Consider the following 22,930-nt stretch of genomic DNA (forward strand, 5'->3'; position numbering starts at 1 on the left):
GGGATTCATTCAGCCGTAAATAAAGCTGATAAAGCACCAAGCTACTCTAAATAATACATTTAGTCTGTAATAAAGGCACAATTTGTTTTAATTTATTTAGTTGGAACATTAAAAACAAACGTAAGTCACAGTCGGACTAAGAAAAGAGATTTTAACTGTCTAAAGTTCCAAAAAGGTTAAATGCTTGAGTTTTTTTGTCTTATTACAGGAAATGCTCTTTTCTCAACAACAGTAACTAGAAAACCCAGAAACATGTCACTGACCTGAATTAATGTTAAATCATGAATATGAAACATTCAGGAGCAGAGTGAGAGATGGGCGATGATTTTCCAAATCATAGAAATGCAATAAAAAATTTGGTTTCCGAGCTTCATCCTCATGGGTTTTGAAAACGTGACGTTAAATAAAAGTTTGTGGACTGTTCACTGTTCATTAGTTGGTCTTAGTGCTAATAAGATGCATTCAATACACAACTATTTCGTTTAAAATTAACTTGTCTAAACATCAGATGAAAATCCAAGTTTAAATATTTTTATCTCGGAGGTTTTAGCAGCTCCGACCCGTCTAACACCAAAATAAGGGAAGAGTTTCTCAGTGAAGGTGTCTCAGTGAGTGTAAATGTGAGACATGTCTTCTGAGTCATAGAAGGACAACTCCCCCCACTCATAGTCCAGCTGGTCTCTGACCTTCGGGAGTCTCTTCTTCACTCTGACCATCTGACCATGCCATAAACTCCATATCCCACATTTTGGCGCTGCCCGTCTCTGTCCCTTCCTGTCAGCCGACTCACAAATCAAACTCAAAGTCCAGTCCCACCTCCACCTCCCAGCTGTCTTCCTGAGCTGAAGCCCCACTGTTAGTGTTTCTCTCTGGGATGTCAGGAAGCTGCTGCTTTGTGTCTCCACGCCTCACCTGGTTCAGATCATCAGACAGGTAGAGACCAGGGTATGCTGTGAATGGGTCCAAGATGACACGACTGAAGTGGACCATGTCCCTCATCTTCTCTCAGACTCTGAAGGAAAGGTTGTCCAGATGTTTGGCCACGTCTATCAGAGCTCCTGAGACCAGCTGTGGATCTGACACTGAGCTCTGGATTCTGGTCCTGGTCTGAGTGTCTTCATAACTGCTGAGGAACGTCACGTTGTCTTTCTGCCGCACGTCTTCAACTGCAGAGAGGCTGTCTGACAGAGAGGAGATCTGCTCCTGAGTCCTCTTCATCTCTCTGCTGGTGGTCATCCGCTTCTGCTCCTCTTCCTCCCTCAAAGCTGGCAGTCTGGACTCCTCCTCCTCTTTCAGGAACTGGTGGATCTTGTTGAACTCAGCTCTGATTCGTCTCTCTGTGGACTGATCAGCTGATCCCTGGAGTATTCAATCACATCGTTGTAGGTTTTCTCCACCTGTTTGTGTTTGCTCCTCTTGTCCTGCAGAGACTTTAGGTCTGATTCCAGCTGCTCCTTCAGCTCGTCCACTGATTGGTCCACAGGAATCACTTTGTGACTGTGATGGAGAGAAAACTCAGACAGGACACAGGACCTATGCTCGTCTCCACAGAACAGCCGGGGCTCTTCTGGGTGTTTGCTGCACACCACCAGTGCATTTTGTTTTCTCCCTTTTCTGTCTCTGATGAGCCTGATTTCTGTCTTGCAGCAAAAGAATCAGCAAGTTCCTTCAGACTGAAATTCACAAGCAGCTTATCTTTTGATGATCTTTTGCAAATGCGCCAGTTTTAGGTTTTGGTTTGTTCCCAGAACTTCTTCAGGCAGGCAGCTTGACCAGAAGTTGTGGCTGCAGCTCAGGGACACAGGGTCCGTGAAAGTCTCTGAACAAACAAAGCAGCTCAGGAAAGTTTGAAAAACAGTTTGTTCAGCCACTTTTTTCCTCCCTGGATAGAAGACTCACCAGTAGCAACTTTCCTCTTTAAAGAATTAAATTTCAGATAGATCACACGCCCAGGAGAGGGCGCAATTATTGAATTGTTGTATTATTTTCTTGACAAGAGAAAATTTAGAACAGAATCAGCCAAGGGTTGGAGTCTGGAAGGAGCTTTCAGGCCAGGTCAGAGGTCAGAGGTCACAGATCACACCAGTGTTGCTGTAAATCCTCAGCAGACCAATGCTTGTTTGTGTCTTCTGGAAAAATGTGAACCCAGACTTGATGTTAAGGCGAGTCGGGGTTAGGTACGTCAGGATTGCTAAAGTCACATCGTGCTAATCCCAAAGCGTTGCTGGACTTAATCCTGCCAAACTCTAATGGAGTCAATCCGTAAAGATTAAGAGCGGGTGAGTCTTTGGGACTGGACCGTCTGTGACTTGTTCGCTGAATGTTTGCTGACTGGAGGCAGACTCTTTTTCTAAATTACAGCCATAAAAATGGCAGACTCTATTTAAACTTTTATCGGACCTTTTGTTTGTTTTCAGAGTAAACAAGATGTCCAAAAAGCCCAGGTAAGCATCCATTAAGAGCTTGTTACAAACGTCTAGAGTTTTGTCAAGTATTAGTCATTGAGTTGAGTTATAAAAGTTTAGAATGTTATTTCTAGTATTTCTTTTTTGTTACATTAGCAGTTAATCTAAACGTCTCAGAAGGACTGATGTGTATCTGATGTGGAGATGAACACATTGGTGTGGCGTAAACAAAATAAATAAAAGTTGAAGCATGCATTTTTGTATTATTTCAAAAAAGGCCAATAAATCATAAAAAGGATGGTAAACAGCTGTCATGCGAATGTTGGGGTCTCATTGATAGTTTTGTATTATCTGTAGCAGGTGGCAGGAGACACCGATGAACACAAAGACCAACAAACCTCTGCAGGACCAGGAAAAGGTGAGCGTCAACAGAAATAAATCTAGTGTCGGCTCAAAATATGAAATTTAAAAATGCATTAGCTTGTATAAAAGAGCGTAACTGTGTTGGATTGTTTTAAAGATAAAAAAATGTCCCTCTTTATCATAAATGTTGCATTTAAACTGTGAAATACTTGTAATGTTGAGTTAAAATGAAAATGTTCTCCTCAGATTTAAGATATATGCTTTGAATCCATTTTATTTGATTTATATCCCCATTAAAGACCAGAGATCCGCTTGGTCTGCACAAATGGCACTGTCAGGACTCCCAACCCTTCCGCACATTGATTTTACCATCCTGTGGTGGAGCCACAGATTCATTACCCCTGCAGTTGTTGAGGCTGCATCTTCTGAGGCTGGAGTAGACCCCCCACTATCCGGCTCTTAAATCCTTAAGCACAATTAAGTTCAGATGTGTGTGTGTGTGTGTGTGTGTGTGTGTGTGTGGGGCCACATTGACAGTCAGATGGTACTTAAGCAAATTAGGAGCTCTTGTCAGGATTAAAAGCCGGTCTCTGTGGGGTTATTGGATTCCACGTGTCAGATGTTGGAATGGGGGTGTATTATATTTGAATCCTGTCATCCTCAAAGGTGAAAAATTAATCTTTTTGTTGTAACTTTGATCTGATAACCTCCTACTTACTTCCATTTCTCTCTCTCAAAGGTTCTGATAGCAGGGAAGCAGGCTAAAGCCGGAGCTCACAGTGCAAAAAGCAGCAGAGGAGGAGAATCATCTGCCTGTAAAGGTGTTGGTGGAAGCAGAACCAGCCTCGGACACCAGGCTAATGCCAGACATGCATTCAACCCAACTGCAGCGGCTCCCCGCCTGTGCAGCAGCCGGAGCTTTTCGTCCCTCCAGTCAGCATCTCTCACTGCAGCTCCATTCATGAGAAGCAGCCGCTCGCTCAGCAGACTGGATCAGAAATCCCCTGGTAAATATTCATGATGGTTAACTCTAACTCTGACTGTGTTTAAAAGGTTAATTAGACTCGTAAAGGATGGTTTATTTTGTTTTTGGTGTTTCTGATTCCACAAAAGATGCTGACAAAACTGCATCAATTTCACAAGTGAAAAAAGGACAAACTACAGGAAGGAAAATTCTGGATTCTGTCAGGCTGGCATCCTCCGTGCAGCAAATCAGGTTTGTTCGTTTTTTTACATTATCCAAAGTATTTGTTGTTATTAGTTCTTCACTTTTTAAATCCAATTCTATGATAATGAATGTTAGTAATCTGTGCTTTTGGCAACATCTTTTTTCCTGGCAGCTCCGCTCATCCTCAAGCATCTTCTTCCTTCTCTGCAGCCTCAGTAGGTCATCATCACAACAAAGGAAAGAAGCATGTACGGTAACACAGCAAAAATGTTCAATTTTTATTCTGACAGACAAAAACAAGACGATCACCACGTTGCATTTACAGTTGTGGTCAGAAGTTTACATACACTTGTAAAAAATATAATATAATGGCTCTACTGAGTGTCCCGTTATTTCTAAAACTCTGATTTTTCTCTGATAGAGTGATTGGAACAGATACTTCTTTGTCACAAAAAACATTCATGAAGTTCGGTTCTTTAATGTCTTTATTATGGGTTAACAGAGAAAAGTGATCACATTTGCTGGGTCACAAATATACATACAGCAGTGCTAATATTTGGTTACATGTCCCTTAGCCATTTTCACTTCAATTAGGCGCTTTTGGTAGCCATCCACAAGCTTCTGGCAAGCTTCTGGTTGAATCTTTGACCACTCCTCTTGACAGAATTGGTGAAGTTCAGTTCAATTTGATGGCTTTCTGACATGGACTTGTTTCTTCAGCACTGTCCACATGTTTTCAATGGGGTTTAAGTCAGGACTTTGGGAAGGCCATTCTAAAACCCTTATTCTAGCCTGATTTAGCCATTCCTTTACCACTTTTGATGTGTGTTTGGGGTCTTTGTCCTGTTGGAACACCCAACTGCGCCCAAGACCCAACCTTCGTGTTGATGATTTTAGGTTATGTTGAAGAATGTGAAGGTAATCCTCCTTCTTCATTATCCCATTTACTCTCTGTAAAGCACCAGTTCCATTGGCAGCAAAACAGCCCCACAGCATAATATTCCCACCACCATGCTTGACTGTAGGCATGGTGTTCTTGGGGTTAAAGGCCTCACCTTTTCTCCTCCAAACATATTGCTGGGCATTGTGGCCAAAAAGCTCGATTTTCGTTTCGTCTGACCACAGAACTTTCCTCCAGAAGGTCTTATCTTTGTCCATGTGATCAGCAGCAAACTTCAGTCGAGCCTTAAGGTGCCGCTTTTGGAGCAAGGGCTTCCTTCTTGCACGGCAGCCTCTCATTCAATGCAGATGCAAAACACGTTTGACTGTGGACAATGACACCTGTGTTCCAGCAGCTTCTAATTCTTGGCAGATCTGCTTTTTGGTGATTCTTGGTTCACTCTTTACCCGCCTGACCAATTTTCTCTCAGCAGCAGGTGATAGCTTGCGTTTTCTTCCTGATCTTGGCAGTGATGAAACAGTGCCATGCACCTTATACTTACAAACAATTGTTTGCACTGTTGCTCTTGGGACCTGCAGCTGCTTTGAAATGGCCCCAAGTGACTTTCCTGACTTGTTCAAGTCAATAATTTGCTTTTTCAGATCCATGCTGAGCTCCTTTGACTTTCCCATTGTAGCGTTTGTGGGCGTTTGTATCCAATGAGCCCTATTTACCTGGCCTAAGAGAAGTCACCAGCTGTAGTCACTCATAATCACTCACAAGAAGTTAAGAGGCCATGCTATGAAGCTCAGTTCACTGACACGTTTCTAAGTCACCAAAATTGCTAGTTCATGTTGCTGAATGTATATTTGTGACCCAGCAAATGTGATCACTTTTCTCTGTTAACCCATAATAAAGACATTAAAGAACCAAACTTCATGAATGTTTTTTGTGACAAAGAAGTATCTGTTCCAATCACTCTATCAGAGAAAAATCTGAGTTTTAGAAATAACGGGACACTCAGTAGAGCCATTATATTATATTTTTTACAAGTGTATGTAAACTTCTGACCACAACTGTAGCTTTCCATCCATCCATTTTCAGCCGCTTAGCCTTCTAGAATAAAAAGCTTGTGTTCACACTTAACTCAGGCTGAAGCTTATCTTTTCTCGTGCCTCATGTGTATTTGTGAGTAAGAAATACAATATAATCAGGTCAGAAAAAGAGTTTCCTGTTATAATCATGGCATAAAAACATTAGAGATGCTTGTTTACTCTTCTGGATATTAGCTGTTACCCTGCACACATTCAATGTCTCATGGATGTGTGTGTAAACTTTCTCGCCTGAGCAACATATGGAGAAATGACTGAATTTGGGAGTGAACAGTAAAAATCCTAAATTTGACTACTTTTGTCCTAAATGAAACCATAACATCACAGAAAGCATGATTATTTGTTGCAGATGATGCAGGATCAAAAACTGTGGTTTGCATTGAAGTCAATGGGACATTTTTGTCCATAAGAGGCACAAGAGGGTGGTAAATTTTAAATCTGCTGCTACACAAAAACTAAAAAAAGCATAAAATGTGATATTTTGCCAGACTCTTGACATATCCAAGGCTGATTTAAAAAAATGATTTCAGTCACTCAAAACATGTTTTATGTAAACTATCTCCTCTTTTTTCTGCTTTTTTCATGAAAAAAATGAGCATCACATAATCAAACTGGCATATAAAGGGTTAAAATCTAGATTAATTATTCAATATTTGATTTTTTTGATCAGAAATGAAGTTGATCACAAGATTTAGACCCAAAAAGCAGAAAAAAATATTAATTGGGACCATTTTTAACTCAGTTTTAAAAGTGGATGTTTTTGTCCTCTAATGGCTCGATTGTATAGTAAATTTTAAATCTGTTGCTATGTAAAAACTATAAATGCAAAAAATTCAAAATTTTAGATATTTCATAACATAATCAAGATTGATTTGTACTAAACACCCCAGGCAAAAAAATGTCTTTTTTAGAAAATAACTCAGTTTTTGTGGGGGGTTTTCCCCCCATAAATTACAGCAATGACTTTGAGTATTCAAACTGGCATTTCAAGGGATAAAAGCCTCAAAATGATTGATTTTTTTATGTTTGAGCAAGGCTGAAGTTGTTCAACAGATCTATGAACAAAAAGCAAAATAAATAAATAAATAAATAAATAAAAAATAAAAATTAACATATGCATTTTTTATGGCCACTTTTACAAGCGGACGTTTTTGTCTTCTAAAGTCTCAAGGGTATAGTGTTTTTTTTTCATGGTGTTCCCTTGGTCTATTTAAAAAATTCCAAATTGAATTTCAAAATTTGTTCAGAGAGAGGTTTTGTGACAAAATTTTGTACAAAATGTCCCTAATGAAGCCTGAGGGTTAACAGAGATGCTAGCAGAAACATTGCTAGCTTTAGCATTGATATAAAGGGACGCAGAAATAAAAGTAACAAAACCGAAATCTAATTTCCACCCGTTCTTGTTTAGCCACATGTGGCTAGCATTAGCATTATAGCGCTGCTAGCTAGAAGTAAAAAACAAAACAAAAAAAGTGGCTTTTTAAGCTCCCATGGTCTAGTTTTAAATTTTTGCTTTTTTAAATGTTGACAATTTTGTCAACCATTTAGGCAAATGTTTATTATACCATACTATTTTTAAAATTAGTGGTGTACCTACAAAGTTGTACTGGCGTGGGAGGTGAAGGAACGGCAAAAGGTCAAGGCTGGGTCGCAATACTGCTCCCTCACTAAAGGATGGGAAAATCCTCTTTATGTAGATAGAGTGAACACTTTAAAAATAGGTGTTCTGTTTTCATGTACTCAAAAAGCAAAAACTTTCTTTTTAATAAATGAGGAAAAAGTTCCATAAAATCAATGCAGAAATAATTAAATAAACAAACAAAAAACAATAAAACAATCAAATATTACACAAGTCATGCTACACTCTGGTTACAGAGTCAGATTAAGAAAACAGTATCATACAATCTTGGATTTCACTCTTAAGGTGCTGACTCAGATTACCATAGATCCTGTTGGTAATGTTGAGAATTGGTCCAATCTTTGCAGATGATGTAGATGAACCATTACAAAAGTCTATAAACATTTAATTTTACACACAAGGAGGTTAAAATAAGCAGTTTTTGTTTCCCCAGACCAAAGATGGCGTCTACACGCTGTGTTCGATCACCTCTGGGGTGAAAAGCAACTGGGTCCAAGCAGTTCTGAAAAATGTGCGGCCAGCTCTCACACAGAACCTCACAAGGTGGAGTTTGTATTATTACCTAAAGCACCTAAACCTTGTTTTTGCCTTTTATTAAACCTTTTATGAGATTTGTCTGAATGAGCAACTTTACTAAATGTCTAATGAGCTTTGTCGATCTGCAGAAAGCCACGTTGTGACATGTAGTGAATAACTCTTTGTTCCTCACAGCTCAATTTCAGAGAAGAGTGAAGAACAGCTAGAAGAGAACAGAGATGGTGAACAAAAAGAGGAGTCACACCAGCCGCAGCCTGAAGGAGCATCGAGCTCAACTGATGTAGCCTTTTTGTGCTCTTCACCCGCTCCATCACCAGTTGATGCTCTGCAGCAGGTGGAGGAGAGTGAAGGTGCTCAGTGTCTGCTTCCTGCTGAAAACACTAGATTTGTATTTAGTTTGATAATGATCCATCAAAATCTAAAATCACTTTTTAAATTTTTTATTTTATTTCGAACATGTGCTGTCACAAATTTCAAAAGTGTGTGTCTGTATAAACAAATTTGTTCGAAACAGGAAGTAGGTTAAAGCAATAGCTTAGTTGTTCCTACTCATTTTTTCAATTAAATAAACAAAAAAGAAACAACAACAACAAAAAAGCTTACACCAAAGAAACAAACACTGTCCTCCTGTGTAGTTGTCATGACACCTACAACATAAGTCAATGTAGGCTCTAAGATTAGCAATAGGATACATGTGGACTCGTGCCCATATTGACATTCACAAGTATTTGTTTACCAACCCTCATGAATATACACACACACACACACACACACACACACACACACACACACACACACACACACACACACACACACCCTTGTATGTACATCAATACATAACCTCATGTACACACATTCATATCCATTCCTAAACAATGCCTGAACATACATACACAAACATGTGCACCACTATCTAAACATCACCAAAACGTGTACATACAGATATATAACCTATGTACAATATTTAAAACACAGATGTTGGGGTACAGATGTTATAAATTCTCAACCTCTATATAGTTGGGTGAAAAAACATTTTTTGTACTGATTTTTGAACCATATGTGTGGACATTGCTTTAACCCTCTGGAGGCAGGCATTGCAGATTTTCAACAGTTAAAACCTACCTACCTGGTTACTCCACATACATATTTCATGAGCATTTTTTAACTCAGACGTACCCCCGAAGGACTTAGTTGTTCGTCCTTTTATCAGAACTTATTTTCAGCCTGGGAGGGTTAATGTAGCACTCAATCCGTTCCATAACTTTACTCCAGAAACTGAAATACACCAATTTTTCATCGTAGTTCTAACAGCAGGTTGTTTAAAATGGAGCTCACCTCAAAACTGGTATCCTCCATCTCTGATGAAAAATTATTTCTGAATATTATCAGGGAGGAGATTATTTATAGCTTTGAACATGATCACTGCTGTTTGAAACGGCACCAGATCTATGAATTTGACCAGTTTTGAGTTTAAGAAAAGAGGATTTGTGTGACCTCTAACCAGTCTTGCGAATTGTCCTTAATGCTCTTTTTTGTAGAACAGTTATTGAAGACAAAGTGCTTTTATAGGTGTTACCCCATACCTCCACACCATAGTTAAAATACGTCAGAATAACAGAGGAGTAAAGAATATGGAGTAGGTAATAAGGTGAGACTCTATTCAGTAATAAAATACTCCTTGCAATTTTACCCTGTATGTGTTTAACATGTGATTTCCAGCTTATTTTATCATCTATACTTACCCCCAGGAACTTAATTTCAGAAACTTTCATTCCCTGTTGTGTATATCTTTTTATTTTTGCTATAAAAATTCACCTATATGTTCTAAAAATGACTTTCGGTAAATGTTCTTTTACACACGCAGCCACAATTAGTAATTTTGCAATTTAGCAACTTTTTTTTTGTTCTGCAGGAATGACAGAATTGTCATTGTGCGCTGGAAGCATTCAGAGGGACAGCCCGCCGTCCACAGTGGTGATTAATGGTCACCAGGATTGTGAGGGACACCCAAACTCTGAGCAGAGTTCTCAGAGGTGTGAGAACACCCAGGAAGAGCGACAGGATTTCAATAACCTCACCATCACTACAAGCAAGGACGTTCTGCCTCATGAGCTGCAAACGGCACAGCTTGTCAAAGAGGTGAGATCAGAACTGACAATAAAAGCACGAAATAATGGAATCATGTGCAACAAATGTTTCTCTACAGCTGCAGCAAACACAGAGGGAACTGTCTCGGATCCAGCAGCTGAACAGGAACCTGCAGGATGAGCTTCAACAGGAAAAAGAAATTCATTCAGGGAAACTTTTTACTTCCCAGGTAAAAATATTTTAAAACCCGCTCTCATATTTAAAGCATTTGGATGCTTAAATGTGTCAGGATTGTTCCCCATAAATGTGGCTTATTTTATTTGGTTTTGTCCTGTAGAACGGCATCAGTTCATCTCCTGATAAAACTTTGACTTCACATCACCTGCAGAAGATAAACCACAACCTCCACATGGAGCTAGATGCCCTGAAGAAGAGTCAGGAGGAGGCCCAAGAGGCTGAACTATTGAGAAGAGTCGACCTGCTAGCTCAACAAGCTCAGCTGTTAGTCACGGGAGATGCAACAGCACTTGCTCAGGTCCATCTGGAGCAGGATCTCCAGAGGCTTCGGGAACAGAAGGAGGAGTGGGAGCACAGCACGGCCTCCTTAACGTCCCAGCTGAGCATCAGTGAAGAGAAGAGGAAGGAAGCTGAGTCCTGCTTGCTACAGTTGCAGGAGGAGTTGCAGAGTCAACAAGGTCTCCAAGAAGAGGCTGAACAGCTGAGAAAACATCTCCAGGAGATATCAGCTCAGCTTCGTGCTCACGAGGACACCCAGGCCGAGAAGGAGGCTCGACTGCAGAATCACCTCACGCTCCTTCAGGCGAGTCAGGAGAGAGAACGAAGGAGCTTGGCTGCTGGCCTGGCTCAGGCTGAGCAGCGTTCGCAGAACCTCCAGGACAAACTAGAACGGGCTGAGCAGCAGCTGGAGACCTTTAGTAAGAGTCAAGCACTGACCAGGGAGATTGAAGAGGCCCAACGACAGCTGCAGGAGGAACTGGCCAGTACGGTATCAGCTGTGCAGCAGCTGCAGGAGGAGCGGGAGCAGCTCCGTCATCGCTGTCAGGAGCTGCAGAGCCAGCTGTCAGAGGCAGACAGGGAGGTGAGCAGGCTTCAGGACCGCTTGAAGACAGAAGAAACACACTACTACAACCTGGAGCACTCGTACGAGAGGGCGTGTGAGGATCTGCAGCTGGCTTTGGGAAAGGTCCAGCAACGGGAGGCCGAAACGCAGGACATCAGAGAAGGCTACGAAAGACTGCTGGACAGGAAGGAGCAGGAGCTGAGTGAAGTTTTATTAAAGATGGAGGTTCTGGGTAACAGTTTGGAGGAGACAGAAGTGAAACTGAATGAACGAATGGAAGGTTGTACCTGCTCTTCTCCGCAGAAGGATGGCTCCTCAGAGCACACTGAGCTCAGACACAAACAACAACAAACACCTGAGTATTTCACTGTAAATGAAAACAGTTCTCAGCAACCGAACATCGTTAAAGACGTTGAGGTAAGCAGCACAGATCCGAGAGCACGCTCTCACTCCGTGGACGCATCCTACCAGTACATCATCAGCCCCGGAGACGACCCAGATAAGTTTGTGTCGGCAATCCAAGTACTTGAAACAAAGCTGTTTGTCACAGAGGAGAAACTGAGAGACCTAACGCACAGCCTAGAGGAACACCAGAGCCACATCAGCGGCCAGGATCCTCACCTCTACTCCCAGCTGACCCAAAGCCGAGCGACCGCCCAGCACCTCAGCCTGCTACTCCACAGTCAGGCCAAACAGAGCCAACGCTTTGCCCAGGAGACGGAGAGCCGCTGCAGGATGCTGGTCGGTAGGTTTCAGGTGGCGCTGAACATCGTTCAGGCCTGCAGAGAGAGGCTGCAAGCAACTCCGGTTAACATCCCAGACATTGAACGGCAACTGGCCAGTGTTGTTAGCTGCCTTCAACATGGGGAGAAGGACGCAGAGCGAGTCCAGCGTGACTCACGTAATGCGTTTAAAGATGAGGGTAAGATCCTCAGGGATGAGAAACTTGCCGGAGCTGAAGGTGACATCATTTCTACCTTCACTGACACTCAACCATCACACGATATCTCGAGTGTTGGCAAGCATTTGATCAGGGAGCTATTTGTAATTGAGAAAATGGTGTCTGTCCTCCAGACCCAAAATGGTATTTGTGAGTTATCGTCAGCTAAAAGAAAGGACAAGGAAGATGTGGCCTGCATTTACAAAAGCCTCATCTCTCAGAGAATCAGCCTGAAAGCTGAAGAAAGGACGTCGTCGGGGAGAGCACAATGGGACAGGGAGGAATTCCTAGAGAACAAAATCGGAAGGTTCTGCGCAGAAGCAGAGCTCATCTACGCTGCTTTAAAACTTCAACAGAGTGTGACTCAAAACAATCAGGAGGCAGACCATCAAAGGGAAGGTCTTGCAGAAATCAGTCCATCAGAGTTGGCTGCTTACGAGGAGACGGATAAGTTGGAGGGTAGAAGTTCAAATGAAGCTGCAAAACCAGTTAGAAAGGAGCAATCTGATGAGAAAAAGGCAGAGAAAGATCAAGGCTTGTTGGAGAAACTCATATCTCGGCTGCAGAGGAGGGCTACGTTCCTCTACAATATGTGCCAGGAGCTTCCTGAAGATGAGGTGGACCATGGAGTGGACAAGGCTTCAACAGATGACCTAAATTTTTTTCAGGAGCAAGTCAAGTTGATATATTTATCAGACAAGCTTTACTTGGACTTACAGCAGGAGGTTCAGCAAACAGAAGTTCTGCAGAACAATCTGCAAGCTCTCTGCAGAGAGCGCAAGAAGCAGGAGATGCTGAGCCACACTTTAAATCAGCTTCAGGAGGACAACGACGTTCTGAAAGAAGAGCTGGAGCTGGCGGAGAAGAAGATCCTGTCTGCAGAGGCCAGGAACCAAAGACTCCTGGAAGACATCCAGAACATGGAGGATTTTCAGAAGGAGCAGATGAAAAAGGTTGAAAATGAGTTTCAGGAAAAGATCAAAGAACTCCAGCAGATCCACGAGGAGGAGATGCAACAATTACATGGATGCTACACCAAATCTGGTGTTTCCAAAGAAAAAGCCTGCAGCGAGACGTCTCCTCTGAAAGAAGACACCCATTCTTTATCTGACCAGGCTACAGCAGGAAGTCACGCCAAAGAGGTCCAAACAGTGGACGTTGATGCAGCTGCCATAAGGGAGGAGTATCTGAGAGATCTGGAAAAACTACAGGTAATGCTACCAGTCACTGCTGTCAGATTTTTTTCTTGATTTTAAAAATGACTTTTATCGGAAACTATCAAAAATGTCTTGAAAATGAGAAATTTTCTTACTTTAGTTAATCAAAGGACACATCAAGGAGACTGATCTTTAGACCAAAGTGTGTTGTGTGTTCTTAATCATGCACGCTGTACTTATAAGACCATGTGAAGCTAAATCCTAATTTTAAAACAGGCATCCTGCGATCATGGCTTTGCAGCCATGGAGGAAATGCACAAGAAGATCCTAAAAGACATCCAGGAAGAGCATCAGAAGCAGGTGGCTGAACTTCTGAAGGAGAAGGACCAACTTCTGCAGGAGGAAACGGCTGCTACCATGACTGGTATGCTGCACGGTCATTAACAGTTATGAATACGTGCTTACACAGAAGAATGAGCTATTTTAAATATATCTTAAGCAGAATTTTGCATTTTAAGCCATTGTAGCCATCAGAAGAGCTCACAAAAAGGAGCTGGAGAGAAACAAACAAACTCAGCAGATCAGGGAGAGCGCTGATGTCACCGAACTGCAAATGGAATATGAGTGAGTGAAGGATTTTTATATTATTAAAAAAACTTTTTTTTACCTATGCTGCTGTGTGTGTTGCTCTTTTAGGCTTGTTGAACTGAATTATAACTATTTGTGGACTTTTGCACCATATTCTAATTTTTGGAGTGTCACCTGTAAACAAACTTCTGTTCTATTTTTTTGGGACTGAGCATTTCTACACATTTCCCACAAATAAATAAATCTCCATAACTTGTCTGTGCGGCGACTTGTAATTTGTCCCCGGAACAGTATTTTTCCCCCAGCTTCTCATTATGACTTCTGTTTATGGTTCATTAATCAAATATCAGCTCCATCCTTTCTAATATAATTTCCTCCAAAATTCACTTAACGTCCAACATCATCCGTGCCGCTGCTTTGTCATCGCAGGAAGGAGATCCAATTACTCCACAAAGAGCTGGAGGTGTTGTCATCTCAGCACATGGAGAAATGCCTGGAGAACACTCAGCTGAGCCAGGAGCTGCAGGATGAGAGGAGATTGGTGACGCAGTACCAGAAAGAAAACAAGCAGCTTAAAGACAAGGAGGTGGAAACGTAGCAGAGTGTGCTAATTGAGTGTTTTTAAATAACACTCATGTTTCTGTTCTTTGTGACCTTTTAAGAGAGAGAGAGATGAGTTGTTTCAGCAACCAGGAAATCCACAGGTCAGCAAGATCTACCAGATGGAGGTATGGATCTTTTTTCAACAAATTATAGGAATATGAATGTGCTTTAGTTATAATCTAAGACCAAAACTGGTTGTGCAGCACCAGGCTAAAGACCAAAGGTGACAGATCATTTGCTGCTGTGGCCCCCAGACTCTGGCACTCTCTCCCCCTGAGCCTGAGATCAATGGACTCAGTGGTCTCCTTTAAAAAGCAGCAGAAAACTCACTTGTTCAGGCTGGCTTTTGTGTGACCTTTATCACCCTCTCCCTTTTCTGCTCTCCCCACCTATTCCACCTTCCTCAGGATCCACTGATTTTCCTCTTTCCTATTCACTCTCTCTTTCTTAACTTTTTTTAAACACAATTGTCTATTTTTGCTCATTTTAAATATATTTTTAATCATTTTCTAAATTCTTTTTTACATTTTTACATTTTTTGTTTTTGTGAAGCGCCTCGTGATTTTTTTATTTTTATTTTTTTTTTCATCTTGAGAGGCGCTATAGAAATGATATTTTCTTCTTCTTTAAAAGAAATGTTAAGGCTGCTGTCACTGGCTCATTAGTGTCACCATGCTAACCACATCTATGTTTTTTTTAGTAACTGGGAAATCTTTTAATATACAAGGCAGAGAAAAATGAAGACTAAAAAGTAGTTGTTGTATGAAAACTTAAAGCTCTGGAGATTTATTTTATAAGAATTAAGTTTAGTTTAACTGCCCGCCTCCTGTCGATCCCTCTCCAGCATTTATGACAAAATCACGTTATTACGTATGGATCAATGTAAATGAAAAACTACATGAAACAATCATGATTGATTTGAAAAGCCCCCTAGTGGCTGGCTCCAGTACAACGTTTTAGCCCCGCCCCTTCCATGTCAAAAATAATGGGATATAATTATTAATTTTTCAGGGGTTGAATTTTGTTGAATTATGTACATTTAATCTTAACGCTGCACGTTGCAACTTTACAGCAATAATAAACAAGATCTTTTTTCTTCTTTTTCAAAAACAAAGACAACATTCTAACTTCTCCGATTATTGTGTGTTTTTGTTCAGCACTTTGGTGGGCTCTCATGCCGTGTTTAAATGTGCTATATAAATAAAATTGGTATGGTATGGTATGGTAATGATTTATAAACCACGTTTCAGCACAAATGACCAAAGTGAAAGCTTGTTTCTCATTCTTTGAAAACTGAAGTTTAATTTTTATATATTTCACTGAAACAGATGATTCTGAGGGCCAAAGATGCAGAGATGCAATGTCTCAGAGATGAGTTGGAAACGACCCGAATGGTGGTAGAGATAAAATTTTATTAAAAACACATTGCAGTTATTATGAAACTAAAGTAACGACCATATTTGTATTTGTTAAAAGGACAAAGTTTATGCAGAGAACAAGGTGAAGGACCTTCAAAGAACAGACAACAGCGAAGCCTTTCATCATGCCGGAGCTGATTCAAAGTTTGCTACCTGGTCTCCAAGCAGAGTCCCTCCAGGACACGGCCCCAGTCAGAAATATCGTATTTAATGTATTTTACCAAAACAGGAAACCATTTCTGCAGGCTGACATGTTTTTCTTCTCCATCTCTGACTCATCAGACAATCCTGCAGCAGCAACAGACAATCCTCCTTTTCCAAAGAAATCATCGTTTATGCGTCAGATAAGAGGAATCAGATCAAAGGTAAACAGCTACACTCACTGGTCACTTTATTGGGTACACCTTGCTAGTATCGGGTTGAACCCCCTTTTGTCTTCAGAACTGCCTTAATCCTTCGTGGCATAGATTCAACAAGGTACTGGAAACATTCCTCAGAGGTTTTGGTCCATACTGACATGAAAGCATCATGCAGCTGCTGCTGATTTATCGGCTGCACGTCCATGATGCAGATTTTCCATTCCAACACATCTCAAAGGTGCTCTAATGGACTGAGATCTGGTGACTTGCCATTTGAGGACAGTGAACTCATTGTCATGTTCAAGAAACCAGTCTGAGATGATTCCAGCTTTATAACATGATGCATTATCCTGCTGGAAGTAGCCATCAGAAGATGGGTACACTGTGGTCATAAAGGGATGGACATGGTCAGCAACAATACTCAGGTAGGCTGTGGCGTTGCAAAGATCATCAATCAGTACCAAGGGGCCCAAAGTGTGCCAAGAAAAATGTCCCCCACACCATTACACCACCAATACCAGCCTGAACCGTTGATACAAGGCAGGATGGATCCATGCTTTCATGTTGTTGATGCCAAATTCTGACCCTACCATCTAATTGTCACAGCAGAAATTAAAGTCCCATCAGTTGTCACACACACTGATGTGTGTACAAAATTTGTTCTCCGCATTTGACCCATCCCTTGGAGAAGCGGTGAGCTGCAGACACAGCCACGCTCGGGAACCATTTGGTGGTTTAACCCCCCATCCAACCCCTTAATGCTGAGTGTCAAGCATTGGGTCCCACTTTTTTCTAAGTCTTTGGTATGACCCGAACAGAGATTGAACCCCGATCTCCCAATCTCAGGACGGACACTCTACCACTAGGCCACTGAGCTGGTAAATCAAGACTCATCACACCAGGCAATATTTTTCCAATTTTGGTGAGTCTGTGTGACTGTAGCCTCGGTTTCCTGTTCTTAGCTGACAGGAGTGGCACCCGATGTGGTCTTCTGCTGCTGTAGACCCTCTGCCTCAAGGTTCGACGTGTTGTGCGTTCAGAGATGCTCTTCTGCATACCTCGGTTATTTATTTGAGTTACTGTTGCCTTTCTATCAGCTCGAACCAGTCTGGCCATTCTCCTCTGACCTCTGGCATCAACAAGGCATTTTCGCCCACAGAGCTACCGCTCACTGGGTGTTTTCCCTTTTTCAGACTGTTCTCCATAAACCCTAGAAACGGTTGTGTGTGACAATCCCAGAAAATCAGTGTTTCTAAAATACTCAGACCAGCTTGTCTAGCACCAACAACCCTGCCATGTTCAAAGTTACTTAAATCACCTTTCTTCCCCATTATGAAGCTTAATTTGAACTGCAGCGGATTGTCTGGTCGATGTCAACATGCCTACATGCGTTGAGTTGTCACCATGTGATTGGTTGATTATTAATTTGCGTTAACGAGCAGTTAGATAGGTGTACCCAATATTGTGGCAGATGAGTGTATAGGAATGTTTATATTTGTAGTTTTATATTTTATACTCGCTAAAGCGTTGAAGATTTTACCACAACTTTTACTATTTGCACATTATAAAAAAGTCCATATAACCACTATTAGATGTGCAGCCATTTTGTTAAATCTACTTTTTCATGTTTTTATTTGTTTCAGAGTTTAAAAGAAGGTCTTTCTATTCAAGAAAAACTGAAGTTGTTTGAATCATTCTGATGTAAGGAAGATGGGCGACGGATCCACTCATCAGGGCAATTTTTACACGTATAATTTTGTCTTACACCTTAGATTACGTCATAATCATATAAGATGTATAATGTTTTACAGTGTAAGAAACTTTGTTAGGCCCGAGCAGTGGAAGCACTGCAAAGGCCTCTTGTTCTTCGTGTTTCATATCATTCTTGCAGAAACTTTATTGGCTTTTTGGAGGCCTTAACCTATTAAAACTCACCAAATGTTACACGTGTCCGTCATGGTGTGGAATCTTATATTTTAAAGATCTTGGAGAAGTCACAATAGAAATAGTGAAACAGCCTTGCGACTTTCCAAACCCTCTCCTCATCAACCTTACTTTACCATAGAGTCATGATGTAATTTACACTTGTACAACTTAATGAGACCTACAAAAAACACTCCCATGCCCATCCTTTCAAATAAACAGGAAGTTGGCCATATTAGATTGAACAAGCCATTTTGACCCCGTTTTGGCTCTTTACAACCACCGCATTTGATCAAATTCCTCCTGAAGATTTACCATAATTTCCGGACTATAGAGCGCACCTCAATATAAGCCGCACCAACAAAAAAAAAAAAGGGTTTCTACACACACACGCCACATTCAAATACAAGCCGCGGCGCACAGCGCATGTATGGCCATAACATAGGATAATTAGACAGAAAGACGCTACATGGAGGTTTTTCGTTGTTGTTTTAATTCAACAAACCGAATTTTAAACACGGGTGAACGTGCCTGCAAGTTTAGAAAAGAAAACAGCACTGATAGCATTCATATTTCTGGATGGTTATAAAATAAAAACAGAAATGACACGTTATTACCGGTAAGTTGCATGCATGTTTAGAAGAAAAGAACAGCGCTGACACAGCATTAATAAGCCCTGGATGATTAGAAAATAAAAACTGCACACAAAACATGCCTGGTTAGTAAATAAAACACACTTGCCTACCAGAAGAAGTCATTCGCTCTCATCTTAATCTTGCACACTAAAGCCATTAAAGTCCTCTTCTTCAGTGTCGGAGTTGAACAGCCTCAGAAGAGCTTCGTCACATACCTTTTCTGTGGCGATGTCAGTGTCGCTGTCGGTGTTGCTGTCATCATCCCCGGGTGAAGCTGGCTTGAATGAGTTCTTCCCGCTGCCGTCTCCAGCGCCGAACCATGGATTCATTCATGCCAAGCTTACGTGCGGCAGCACTGTTTCCCTCCTTTACTATCAGATCGATGGCCTTCAACTTAAATGCGGCAACATATGAACTCATACGTGTAGTTACCATGATAAATTAGAAAAATAATCTTCGCCGTGCCGGCTGCTTGCATGTGCTAAATTAAAATGAGCACTTTCTTCGATTTCCACTTTTGACTTCCACCTGTTTCACTTTCTGCTAAAGCGCCCCCTGCAGGTGAAGGAAAATCTTCAATAAAGCCGCACCTCATTATAAGCCGCATGGTTCAAAGCGTGGGAAAAAAGTAGCGGCTTATAGTCCGGAAAATACGGTGATCAAAATGTTGAGTTTTGGTTTTTATTTGAAGAGGGACTGCACACCATCAGAAAACGTAACTCCACCTCCAGTCAAGATTTGAAAAATGCTATGAAAGTGCACGTTGCCAGGAGGCACAGAGTAGCATGGCCAAGTGTGGGGAATTTCCATCCTGGGAGGGAGGGGGAGTGGGAGGAGACTGTACCGATGACGTGAAATTGTTCCAGCCCCAGTCAATCACAAATTTAAAATGTAGTAGCTGCTGTTCTGCCACAGGGGGCAGCACTAAGACATTTTTAGACCTAGACTGTAGATTTAAAGCTGCTTTCCGGAATTTTCCTCTTTCAAAAATTATGTGTGATTTGTCAGAAATCCGTAAAAGTGATTATCTTTTCATGTACTGTGATATAATATGAGCAATACGTCTTTTTTTTTTTGCAAAGCACGCCCTCTGCCCGGCAGAGCTCTGTGCAATAGGAAATTGAGCGCCGACCAGAACTAACCAATAGCGTTAGACTGCCGCTTAGACGCTTAAAATTTAAGGAATACCTCGGCTGATGCAAAGTTGATGATCTTTTCACGGACAAGAACGTCTCTAAAATATAAATATATGAAAACACAGCATGGCATGAGAATAATACTCGTAAAACAACGTGTTTTAGCTCTGTTTGTCGGCTACAGAAGCACATTAAAAAACAGAAACGTGAAGTCGCCATCTTAAAAAAAACAGAGCAACAGTGGTTTTGTGTGATACGCTTGTCTGCCACTAGATGGTGCCATCGGATAAGAGAAATACTCCGGAAAGAAGCTTTAATCAGGTTTACACAAACATGTCAAAAAATGCACAGAAACAGAAAGATTGCATTTGTAAAGACCCAATTATACAGTTTCTAAGCAAAAAAAAATTTTTTTGGGGGGTGTTACTCTTTAAGGAGGCCTCAAACTTTCACTTCATTTTTCACGCCAACCATTTTAACTTGCCATAATTTTAGCACAGAGAGTCACGGAGTAATTAAACCTGATGAGGTTGGTCCTCCTCTGGCCCCTAACTGCAACAGTCAAATGATGATGTTGTCAAAGCCACCACCTCCCTCCCCCTCCAAACAGGAAGTATCATATTTTACTTTGAAAGGTCCCTATTTGACCCCTTTCACCTTATCAACATGACTCTTTTCCAAGTAATAGAAGATAGAAGACAAGTGGGGGTCACTTGGCATTCAGTACTGGGAAGTTTTGAAAAAGAGGGGGGTTGCAGAGGCATGCCAAGACCATACATTTGCCTCTAATTTGCACAATTTGCATCTAAGATATTTATTTACCACTACAAATATTTATGCAAGTATTTGGTGGTTGTGGCTTATTTATCAAACGCCGCCCCCTAGGAGCATTAAAACCGTCATCCCAAAGCCATGCTTTGAGGATTATAGAGGTCGGAACTCACTTGCGGTGTCTCCAGACCAACAGGGAGTTGGACATTTTGTTAAGATGATGCCATTTTCCTCCTTTGAAACATGTTGCATTTGAACAAACTTGGGTAATGCTTCCTTTTGCAGTCCCCTAATTACTAAGTAATTAAATGGTAATTACATAGTAAGTTACAGTGTATTATTGTTTCTGAGTTCTTAAACCGTTATTACCATGTAACTCAGGTTCAATTCTAGTTTTATTTTATTAGTCATTCCCAGTAAATACTGCTTTACACAGTAATTACACTTTATTACATTTTTACACTTTAATTACACAATAATACAATTATTATTGTGTCATTTGTAAAATGTATTGAGAAAAATGTAGCACATCAATAAACTTCTTAAAAGTCTGTCTTCATTAAAATCAAGATACATGAAAAATTGTATAGCTTCAATCCAAATAGAATTACGTTTTAGTTTTAGGAGCAAGCAGACTCTTTTACAAAATATAGAAAATCTCTAAAAAAAAAAAGGGCAGAAAATCAAATCAAGCTTATATTTATCTGCCTTTTAAAAATCTAACACTTTTACTGAATTTGAAGCCTTCAAAACTAAAGTAAAAGTTGTTGTGATAGAAATCTTAAGGGTATTTTCAATCCTTGTTTTAGTTTTTTTTTTTACTTAAAAGTGGAGCGATGAAAAAAGATTCAGATTACTTCTAACGACAAATGTCTGCTTACAAACTTACTACAAAACTCGTTTGGGTTTTGATGTCAGATAAACTAATGACATTTTAAAATTAACGAGATATGAGCACATTTCTTTTAACATGTTCAGGAGTGTTATTGACTAAAAATAGGATTAGTAAACAGAGTTGTCGTGGTCGTTACTCAGCAGTTAAACTCACGTTACATGTTTAACCCTTACTGTATTACAGGCAGACTGCTGAGTGGTCTTAAAACAAAACCCCCAGATACCTTCTGAACAGCTCACTCACAAATACCCCGGGAGTAATATTTGTCTCATTTATACCATTCAAAGAAGTAATAAATGTTCCTTAAGATAATTCCCTTAATCTATAATTACCCTATAAGACAAGCTTTTATGAGTGGGTTCTGTTACTCCTTTGAACAAAGGTCAGATTTCTGTGAATATTACAGATCACACATCTGTGTTTCCCTGGAGTCATGTTGCTGCAGAGGAACATCACACCTCATTAAAACCCAACACACACCTTCCTCTCCCTGCAACTGCTCCTTGTGTGAAAAGGGACTCTGGGAGAGCACAGCACCGATTCCTGGTGTAGTTGGATGCAGAGCTGCCCCTGTGCGTGTGAGTTGGTCAGACAGCTGACACAACACTAACACAAGGATTTCACATTTAAAGGTGCAATATGTAAGAATGACCTGTGGTCAAATGTGGTTACTTCAGTCTATTTTTACAAGCAAAAAATTACTTTCTCCCTACTGTTCCGCACATTTCATAGCTGTTGCCAGCACCAGAAGATTCTAGATGACAAATAAAGGCAAGTGACACACCAACACATTCTCACACCAAAGGCGTCAAAATATGACGCGTGACCAAGCGTCAATACATGACGATTCGGGACGCCCCAGCGCGTCAGGAGACGATGATCAGGGACACGCTGGATCACGTGGCTCCGCTGGAGTCACTGTTTGACGTGCATGGTCACACGGACATTATTCTACTATTTAACCTTCCCCTCACCCCAATCCTGACCTTAAGGTCCATAAACTGACCTTAAGGTTAGGATTGGGGTGAGGGGAAGGTTGAGTAGTTCACAAGTAGTTCTAATGTCCGTCTCACCAACGGCGTCGGTAACGCAAAGGCAAAGTAGGCACGTGCCTAGGGCCTGATTGGCTGGATGGGGCCCAGACAGAGGGACAAAAATAAACATAAATAAATAAAAAATGAAATGTACAAATGTCCTATGATAGAATTTGTAGATAGGACTCCCATCTACAG

General features: G+C 41.0%; 1 protein-coding gene and 1 pseudogene across 3 annotated transcripts; one reads left to right on the plus strand and one right to left on the minus strand.

The window, feature by feature from the left end:
• Positions 1-140: 140 nt before the first annotated feature.
• LOC129166965 (nuclear factor 7, brain-like) lies at positions 141-2,365 on the minus strand (annotated as a pseudogene).
• Positions 2,162-18,282, plus strand: LOC107376664 (trichohyalin). Of its 3 annotated transcripts, XM_070542664.1 has the most exons (19): positions 2,162-2,279; positions 2,418-2,444; positions 2,763-2,823; positions 3,508-3,775; positions 3,882-3,984; positions 4,109-4,184; positions 8,001-8,110; positions 8,279-8,454; positions 10,017-10,243; positions 10,311-10,421; positions 10,530-13,424; positions 13,647-13,794; positions 13,889-13,994; positions 14,388-14,544; positions 14,621-14,686; positions 15,890-15,958; positions 16,038-16,170; positions 16,262-16,344; positions 17,982-18,282. In XM_070542664.1, the coding sequence occupies exons 2-19, from the start codon at positions 2,428-2,430 to the stop codon at positions 18,036-18,038; spliced, it is 4,863 nt and encodes a 1,620-aa protein (XP_070398765.1). In that variant the 5' UTR covers positions 2,162-2,279; positions 2,418-2,427; the 3' UTR covers positions 18,039-18,282. The 3 variants fall into 3 exon arrangements, 2 of the variants coding, with proteins under 2 accessions (XP_070398765.1, XP_015801379.3); XM_015945893.3 differs by lacking the exon at positions 2,162-2,279 and having other exon boundaries at positions 2,300-2,444; positions 15,890-15,955; XR_008565783.2 differs by lacking the exons at positions 2,162-2,279; positions 15,890-15,958; positions 16,038-16,170; positions 16,262-16,344; positions 17,982-18,282 and having other exon boundaries at positions 2,300-2,444; positions 13,873-13,994; positions 14,621-14,673.
• Positions 18,283-22,930: the final 4,648 nt, after the last annotated feature.

This window comes from Nothobranchius furzeri, chromosome 12, assembly GCF_043380555.1.
Source record: "Nothobranchius furzeri strain GRZ-AD chromosome 12, NfurGRZ-RIMD1, whole genome shotgun sequence".
Classification (NCBI taxonomy): Eukaryota; Metazoa; Chordata; class Actinopteri; order Cyprinodontiformes; family Nothobranchiidae; genus Nothobranchius; species Nothobranchius furzeri.

Bases quoted from the DNA above. Each gene is read 5' to 3' on its own strand.
- LOC107376664 (XM_070542664.1), top strand. The intron at 13,795-13,888 runs GTATGCTGCACG...TTGCATTTTAAG, and splicing joins AACGGCTGCTACCATGACTG to CCATTGTAGCCATCAGAAGA. The intron at 16,345-17,981 runs GTAAACAGCTAC...TATTTGTTTCAG, and splicing joins TAAGAGGAATCAGATCAAAG to AGTTTAAAAGAAGGTCTTTC.